General features: G+C 68.7%; 2 protein-coding genes across 4 annotated transcripts in view; both read left to right on the top strand.

Annotated features, from left to right (window-relative positions):
• Positions 1-844: 844 nt before the first annotated feature.
• ST6GALNAC6 (ST6 N-acetylgalactosaminide alpha-2,6-sialyltransferase 6) lies at positions 845-5790 on the top strand. Its single transcript, XM_026059753.1, has 6 exons — positions 845-1004; positions 2472-2536; positions 4014-4193; positions 4736-5133; positions 5361-5468; positions 5549-5790. The coding sequence occupies exons 2-6, from the start codon at positions 2522-2524 to the stop codon at positions 5736-5738; spliced, it is 891 nt and encodes a 296-aa protein (XP_025915538.1). The 5' UTR covers positions 845-1004; positions 2472-2521; the 3' UTR covers positions 5739-5790.
• Positions 5791-5829: 39 nt separating this feature from the next.
• The window catches only part of AK1 (adenylate kinase 1), a 6929-nt gene continuing 4384 nt past the window's right edge, over positions 5830-8374 (top strand). Inside the window, exons 1-2 of one of the 3 annotated variants that reach the window (XM_026059750.1) lie at positions 5830-6188; positions 7138-7381. In XM_026059750.1, the coding sequence (XP_025915535.1) occupies positions 6133-6188; positions 7138-7381 (300 nt within the window). In that variant the 5' untranslated portion in view covers positions 5830-6132. Of the gene's footprint in view, positions 6189-7137; positions 7382-8237; positions 8344-8374 lie in introns of those variants that run through there. The other 2 variants (XM_026059751.1, XM_026059752.1) reach the window with 2 other exon arrangements.

The raw sequence follows: 8374 nt of genomic DNA, 5'->3' as shown, positions 1-8374 counted from the left end.
CGAAGGGGCCGCGCGGCCCCGCTCTCCCCGCTGCGCGGGCGCGGCCTGCCCGGCGCTGCCGAGCGGGAGGCCGGGCGGAGGCGCCGGGGAGGACTGCGCCCGGGCTGCGGGGGGGGTTGCGTTCCGGAGGTGGGGGACGTTTGCACCCTGGGGTGCAGGAAGGTTTGCATGCAGGAGGCCCGGGGAAGGATTGCACCCCGGGGTGCAGGGGAATTGCGTGCAGGGGGTCCGGGGGAGGGTTGCACGCCGGGGTGCAGGGGGGTTTGCATCCCGGGGGTGGGGGAGGATTGCACCCGGGGTGCCTGGGGTTTGTATCCCGGGGGTGGAAGAGGATTGCACCCTGGCGTGCAGGAGCGTTTGCATCCCAGGGATCCGGGGGAGGGTTTCCGCTTCCAAGGAGGCAGGAGGGTTTGCAGCCCCAGGGCAGCACCCCCAGGGAGCGGGAGAATTCGCATGAAGGGCGAGCTGCACCAGGCCCTGGATCCGTTTGGATTTGCATGCCGGGGGCCTGGGGGAGGATTGCACCCTGGGGTGCAGGAGGGTTTGCATCCTGGGCGTCCGGGGGAGGGTTTGCACTTCCGAGGATGCAGGAGGATTTGCATCCGGGGGTGGGACTTGCACGTAGCGGGGGTGCAGGAGGGTTTGCACCCCAGGGGAGCAGGAGGGTTTGCAGGGAAGGGGCAGCTGCACCAGGCCCGCCCCGGTTTGCCGAGCTGCGAGCGTTGTTGGGAGCATCGGCAGTCAGCAGGCTGGGGGGAGCCGGCAGGGTTACACACGGCGGGGGGGCTTGCAGCGGGGGGACCCAGCCTGGACCAACTGTCCCGGCCTGGCAGGGGCCTGGCGGAGCAGCGATGTGACCCCCGGGGAGCCGCGATGGCCATGCCACCCGCGGGAGGGGCCTGGGACCACCACGCAGCGCCCGCGACGTGCGAGGAGGAGGAGGAGGAGGAGACGGTCCCCACCGTGCCGCTCGCCGCGCTCTGCAGATGAGACCCCTCGCCCAGGTAGGGCCCGCGGGGTCCCCGTTGCAGCGGGGGCTGGCTCTGCGTTTGGGGGGGGGCAGCCGATAGCCTGAACGCTGCTGAGCGATGGGGATGGAGCGAAGCCTGGGTGCGGGGCCATCCGGCGCCCACCCCGCGGTGCTGGGCGGTCGTGCGTTGCGCGCGTGCCCCGTGTGCTCTCTGCAGGGAGCTGCTGCCCTGGGGGGGCATGCGGAGGCCCCTTGGCACCTAAAAAATTCGCTTTTGCTTGGGCTGTCCGGGGCAGGTCTGCATCTGTCCGGCCAGCGGCACCTGCTTTGAGATAGCTGCCGCCTCCATGGTCCCCTGTCCCCTCCCGACGTGGGAGAGTTAAATCCAGGTTGCTGCGATATTTTCCATCCTGGCTCCTCCCCAGTCAATTAGTACAGAGGCCTTTTTTTTTATTATTATTAATTTCCAATTGCTCTGAGTTCTACAGCAGAGAAACAGCAGCGACTCGCTAACGAGGACTTCAAAAAATAAAGTGGGTCGGCCTGTCTGCTGCGAGCCCGGGGGGAGCAGGTGGGGGCAGCGGGACGAGCATCCGTGGGCGTATTCGGGCAGTGAGGGGAGAAGAGGTTTCCTGGCAGCTTCTGGTTGGATCTGAGCCCACATGTGAGCTGAGCTGGGCAGGTCTCAGCTATGCCCGGGGGTGACAGGACACTGGGACGCGGCTGGCGGGCGGCCGTGTCGCCCACCCTCTCCCCGGATCCGTCTCCCCCGCATTTGCTTTAATGGGATTTTGCTTCGAGAGCCCGATCGACTTAGGAAGGTGGGGTTGAGGCGACAGCGGTGTCTCTTGGCACGTTTACTCCCGGATCAGGTATTTGTTTGAGTGGCTTTTGCTCGCGCCAGCGATGGGATAAGCTGTCCCTGGAGCTGAGCCCGGCTCCGGGATTTCCCCACGACGGGCCGCACGGGCCGGCCGCGGTGGCTTTTCCCAGCCCTTTTGCCTCGCCGGCGCCGCGGGTTTGACCTTCTCTTCCTTCCCCGTGAAAACGGGGGCCCCGAGCACCCCGCAGCCCCGCGGTGGCCGCCGGCGGACCCGGGAGCCCTGGCCGTGACAGCGCTCTCGCGTAACCCTCACTTTAATAAGCCGATCTGCCAGAGCTAATCCCATTTCGCAGCCGGCACCGGCTTTGCTGGCTCCCGGCGAACCGGTGCCCGTGCAGCCGTGGCGCGGGCGGCTCAGTGCACCGCGGCGAGGCCCCGTCCCCGCCGGCTTTAATTAACGGTGGAGGCGGGTGAGGGCGAGCGGGAGGAAATTCGGACAAGCCCAGCCCTCCTGGGAGCGAGGAGAGGGGGCCGGGGAGCCCCAGGCTAAGCGGGCACCCCTGCCGGGGAGGGGTGGCGATTTGGGGACGGGACGCCGCGGGCCGGCGTTTGGGTGGCGGGGAGGACGGCGCGTGGGAGGGCGCGCGCGGAGTGACCCCCTGCCACCGTCCGTTGCAGGTGCTCGTGTTACGCCGGCGATCGCTCCGCACTGAGGTCGGCAGAGAGACATGAGTAGCAACACGGTGAGTCCTGGCGGGCGCCGGGCGGCAGCGAGCTGCTGGCTCTGGGGCTTGACGGAGGCACCAGGGTCTCGCCGGCTTTAGCTCGGGTCTTAAAAGCAAGACTCGAGTTTGAGGGTTTAACTGGTTTCAGTTCTGGCTCATCGTACGAGCCCCACACTGCAGGAGGGCATGTGCAGACCTGGTTAACGAGTTGTGTCCGTGCTCAGCCTCGGCAGCAATGTGGGGCAGCCCCCACAGCTGCCGCTTCACCTTGCACGGGCTTGGAAGCAAATCCTCCGGGGCTGTCGGGATCGCGGCAGCCAGGGCCGGTTTGGCCACACGGTGCTCCAGCGGCGATGCCGGCCGCAGCCTGTGCCTGCCGCGGGAGCCGCTGCGAAAGCAGGGACAGGGCTCCCGAGCCGTCCGCCCTGGCAGCTCCCGCGCGAGGACAGCGTTTCCCGCGCCGGCGGCAGCACTGCCGGCATGCCGAGCCGATTCCCCTCGTGCTGGAGGGGCGCTGGGGGGGCTCTTCGCGGCAACGAGCGCTTTCCTCGCGCTTTCTTTTCTTTCTCTGCTCTGCTCCTCTCCGGAGCGGCCGTTTTGTCCGGCGCCTTTAACGGGCCTCCCTGAGCTGGGCCCTGGCGGGGGACGGCTGGGAGCTGAGTCACACGCGCCTGAATCCTCGGATGTGCGAAAACGGCCTCCGAGTGTCTCCGGGGTCTGGGAGGGGACGGGCAGAGCCGGCTCAGCCCGCGCTGGAGCCTCCCCCCGTCCTGTGCCAGGCTCCCGGTTCCTGGGAACGGCCGCTCCGGGTGCGGCAGTGCTCGGTCCGCCGTGCTCCGTGCAGGACAGCGCCCGGCGCGGCAGGAGCGAGCCCCTCTCCGTGGGGGAGGCAGCGAGGCCGGTTTGCTTTCGGGGAGGGTACGTGCCATTTGTTGCCACCTCGGGGCTCTGGGCCGCGTCCAGTGTTATTTTTTAATATCCCGAATCAGCTGAGCACGGGCGGAGGAAGGATTCGAGGAGCTGAGCGTCGGAGGCGAAGGGCCAGCTGAGCTGCCGCCCCCCCACCGCCGCTGCTGCCGGGAGCAGCCGGGTTTTGGCGGGGAAACTCCCGTTTGCAGTAAAATCCGCTTCTGGCAAAGCGGGCGCGCGGGCCGCTGCCGGGGGCGCGAGGGTTTGGGTGCCGATCCGCCCCCTTTCCAGGGCGCTCTGCGGAGCGGGCCGATGCCGGGGGTGCCTGGGCAAACCTGGCGCGAAAGGAAAGCCCCGCGGCGCGGAAAGCGGTGACGGGGCACGGGCCGTGGCCGCGCGGAGGGGTCCCCCGCGGCGTGGCGGCTCTCCCCTTGCGGAGCCGGGAGGCAGCCGGGCCGGACGCCGCTCTCGGCACACGGCTGGGCTCGGTGCTCCCCGTGCTCCCCCTTCCCAAGCAGCTACAAGACGTGAGATGGCGGCGGGGCGCCGGGTCGCGGCTCCTGACGCTCTGCCTCCGTGCCCGCAGGGCCAGCGCGCTGCCGTCTTCGTGGTCCTCTTTGCCCTGATCATGTTGCTGATCATCTACAGCTCCAGCAGCGGGAACGAGGTCTTCCGCTACGGCACGCTGCGGGGGAAAGCCCGCCGCCCCCCCAACCTCAAGAAATGGGGGGTCAAAACCGGGTACCTGCCCGTCTGCGGGAACAAGGTGCGAGACGGGGCTCCGGGCTGGCGGTTCGGGGCTCCCTGCCGCGGCTTTGGCCTCGGCCGAGGGTGCAGAGCGGCAGCGGCGCTGGTGCCGGAGCGGAGCTCGCACCGGGACGGGGGATCCGGCCAAGCCGGGGCACTTGCGGGCCAGCGCCTGGGAGGGGGTGTCGGTGGTGTGCGCTTTGCTGCCCTCCGCCGATGGCCAGCCGAACTGTCACACGTCCCTGTGTCCCCTCTGACGCTGCTGGCGCCTGGCCGGGATGGCAGATCTGCAGGGGAAGGTGGTGCCGTCTCTCCCCAGCACCCTGTCCCACCTCCATCCCTCCCCGTCCCACGGCAGCGGTGGCCTGAGCACAGCCTGGCCTTAGGGACACCAAATTCACGTGTTTTGTCCGCGTCCTGGGATGCAGATGTAAAGTAGCCCTCGGTCGTGCAGGGGGTGGCCCAAGGATGCTTTGGATCAGGAGACTCCTGCAACGCTGGGGAAGGGTGGTGACAACCCACAGCCGCCGAGCCAGGGCTCACGGCACTCGTCTTCCCCAGACCCTGACTTCCCACTGCCACCAGTGCGTCATCGTCACCAGCTCCAGCCATCTCCTGGGCACCCGCCTGGGCTCAGAGATCGACCAAGCCGAGTGCACCATCCGCATGAACGATGCCCCAACCACCGGCTACGAGGCGGACGTGGGCAACAAGACCAGCTTCCGGGTGGTGGCTCACTCCAGCGTCTACCGGGTGCTGAAGAGGCCGCAGGAGTTCGTCAACAAGACCCCAGAGACCATCTTCATCTTCTGGGGGCCTCCCGCCAAGATGCAGAAGAGCCTGCTGAAAATCATCCAGCGCGTCAGCATGTCCTTCCCCAACATGACGGCCTACGTTGTCTCCCCGGGGCGCATGAAGCAGTTTGACGACTTGTTCCGGGGAGAGACGGGGAAGGACAGGTACCTCGGAGAGGCTCTCTGGACCTCGCTGCCTGCTTTTCCGGGGCCGGCAGGTCTCCGTGGTGGAGCCAGCTGCTTGGATTGCTCCGCGGGGCGGCTGGCCACGAGCTGGCAGTAGCTGGCCTGGGGGTCCTAGGGCGGGTGAGGGACCTGGAGGGGTCACCCGTAATAACGTAGCTCCATCTCTGCCGCTCCTTCCCCCGTTTCCTCTCTCCGCCGGGCTCCAGGGAGAAGTCGCGGTCGTGGCTCAGCACCGGCTGGTTCACCATGGTGATCGCGGTGGAGCTGTGCGACAACGTCCACGTTTACGGCATGGTGCCGCCCAACTACTGCAGGTAAGGCCAGCCCGGCGGCGGTGGCACCCGGCGGCGGCGCGGGCTCCGCCGGCCTCACGCCGCGCTCCGTGCCCCCGCAGCAACCGGCCGCAGCCGCGGCGCATGGCGTACCACTACTACGAGCCGAAGGGCCCCGACGAGTGCACCACCTACATCCACAACGAGCGGAGCCGCAAGGGCAACCACCACCGCTTCATCACGGAGAAGCGGGTCTTCGCCAGCTGGGCCGGCCTCTACAACATCAGCTTCTCGCACCCGGCCTGGGCGTAGGGGCCGCCCCGGCGGAGCGGCGCCGACGCCGCGAGCCGCGCCGGCCTTGGGCGGAGAGGAGGTCCCCGCCGGAGCCGCGTGGGGGGCCGGGCTCCGGGGCGCAGCCGGACGGGACGGCCCGCAGCCCTGCCGGACTCCCCGAATCGCAGCCCCGCGGCGCCCGCCTCGCTCACTGCCGGCGCCGGGCTCCCCGAAAACAGCCGACCCCTTCCAGCAGCCGGGCTGCGGCGCTGCTCTCCCCCGTCGCCTCCGCGGGGAGGCACACTGCCAAAACCTTTTCTAACCAAGTAGTGGAAGTTTTAATCGTTTGGGGTTTTTTTCTTTTTTCTGCCCGCTGGTCCTTGTGTTTGTACCGCTTTTTTCCTACGGAAACCTCAACTTGCCGTGTTAATAGATGGAAAGCGAGCGAGCGCTGCGGGCAGGCGGGATCCCCGGTGCCGGGAAGGAGCGGTAAGCGCGGGGCAACCAAGTGGGGTCGGCAGCAGCCCGCCGGAGCAGGCGGCTTTTTCCTGCTGGGAGAAGCCGTTAATCATTTATGAGCCGCTTATAAAGTATTTAGCTCGCACGAGCGGCGAGGGCTGCGGAGGAAGCGCAGCAGAGCTGCCGGCCCCGCTCCCGGCGCGAGCGCTGCCGCCTTCAGCCCTCCCCAGCCGGCGAGCAGGGACCTTTTCCATCCAAATCCCTGGATTTGGGGCTGAGATGGGTGCTGCTCTCCGTAGTGCCCCCTCCTTGCCCTGACCCCCACGTTTGCACCCCGGCGTCGGGAAGGGGCTCGGCCCCACCGCTGCCCGGGCTGGGTGCCGGCAGGGGGGCGGTCGGAGACTTTTTATATTATTATTAATTTCTCAGCAGCGGAGAGGTGGATTTGGGGAAAATTAAGCTATATGGCACCTCTCGGGCGGTGAGGCTCCCCGCAGAGCTGGTGCGAGCGCAGCCTTGCTGCCGGCGGGCAGCTCCGTGCCTCAGTTTCCCCGCGTTAGATAAGGACCCGCTGCGAGGCCGAGGATTGCCGCGCGGCTGCCCCAGCCCCGGCGGGCGGCTTTTCGGGGCCTGTCGGCTGCCAGGACTCAGAGGCAGGTCCATGTCCCAAGCCGGAGGCAGCGGAGTGTCACCGGCGCCAGGGCCGGGGGCTGGTTGCAGGGGGCCGGGGCCTGCAGGATGCCTCTGCCCTCCGCCGGGCCGGCAAGGCGCCCGCGTTTTGTAATGATTTGTACGGGAATAAATATTGCTACAGTCTGTCACCTTGGGCCGGGCCTCCGGGCTGGGTTTTTGGGCTGGGAGCAGGGCTGGCGTGGCCGAGCGGTGCCGGGGGGCTCCATCCCACCACGGCCCCGGCGGGAGAGGGGGCTGGGGGGGTCGATGCCAGCTGGGCTCCCTGAACACAAGCGATATCCTCCAGCAACCTCGCGGCACAGCGTGCCACCACGGCCAGGTGTCAGCCCGGAGCGTGGCTGAGGCCGCCCCAGCTCGTGTCACCCGCCACGAGGGTGACGCTGGGGTCTGCCAGTCCTGCGGGTGCCTCTGCTGTGCCCCGGGGAGCGCCGGCGCCACGGGGCAGGCTCTCCGCAGCCGGCCCCTGTACTCGCCTGACAGCGCAGCCACCGCCAAGGGAGGAGGAAGAGGAGGAGGAGGAGGAAGGGCAGGTAAGGCCACACCATGGCTGCCGGGCTTTGCCCACCTCCCCGTCGGGTTTTGCAGGGCAGGGGCGGAAAGGGGAGCTGGGGGAAAAGGGGGGCAGCCCAGGGGCGCTGCAGGGGCAGAGGGTGCAAGAGCCCCGGCAGGGGGGAGGCGTCGGGATCCCCGGAGGTACAGGGGTGTCTTATAGACCCCCAAAGCCAGCGGGGCTCAACACCTCCCCGAAGGTCCGGAATACCCTGGAGCCCCTGCAGCGTCTCCCTGCCTTATCCTCGCCCTGGGATCCCGGTGTTACCCCCGCAGATGTCACCTGCCCGGCTCCCCCGCCTTGGCTCCGGGCGGCTTGGTGCCGGGGAAACCGAGTCGCGGAGGGCAGGGGGTGGCCGTGGGGCACCCGTGCAGCGGGGACCCTCAGCCCTGCCCCGTGCTGGGCACCCCCAAGAGGGGTCTGCACCCTTCCGGCCATGTGAGAGTTAACTGCCCCCCCCATGGCCTTAATTTGGGGTTCAGCCCCCCTGCGGCAAGGAGAGCGCGTTGGGGCCGCTCCAAGGAGAACCGGCGACTTTGCCCCCCTTCAATGGGGGAAGCGATGCGCTTTGGAGGGGGGCTCGGCGGGGGGGCAAGGTAAAGGGTGACAGGGCTGCGAGGCGGCGGTCAAGCCCCCCCCCGGCTCGCGCACGCGCCAGGCCGCAGCGGGCGGCAGGATGCAGCCCCCAGCCGTGCCGCTCGCCGCCGCTCCTCTCCCCCCCCCCGCCGAAGCCGTTGCCATGCAGCTCACATCCCGGGAGTCGGGTGTCTCCGCTGCCCGCTCGGCGGCTGCGAGAAATCCCCCTCCCGGCATGCACCGCGACGGCAGCATTATATATATAGCGGTAAAAATAGCCGGGCAGGACATGCAGGACGGGCGGCTGCGGCGAGCCCGGCCCGCCGCTCGCTGACCCCCGGCGCGGCTCCAGCCCAGCACCCAGAGGTCAGTGGCCAGGCCGTGCCGTGCCGCCCGG

This window comes from Apteryx rowi, unplaced genomic scaffold, assembly GCF_003343035.1.
Source record: "Apteryx rowi isolate R43461 unplaced genomic scaffold, aptRow1 scaffold_16, whole genome shotgun sequence".
NCBI classification, from domain to species: domain Eukaryota; kingdom Metazoa; phylum Chordata; class Aves; order Apterygiformes; family Apterygidae; genus Apteryx; species Apteryx rowi.
Note: the sequence above shows the minus strand (reverse complement) of the source record. Positions and strands in the feature narration are given on the sequence as shown.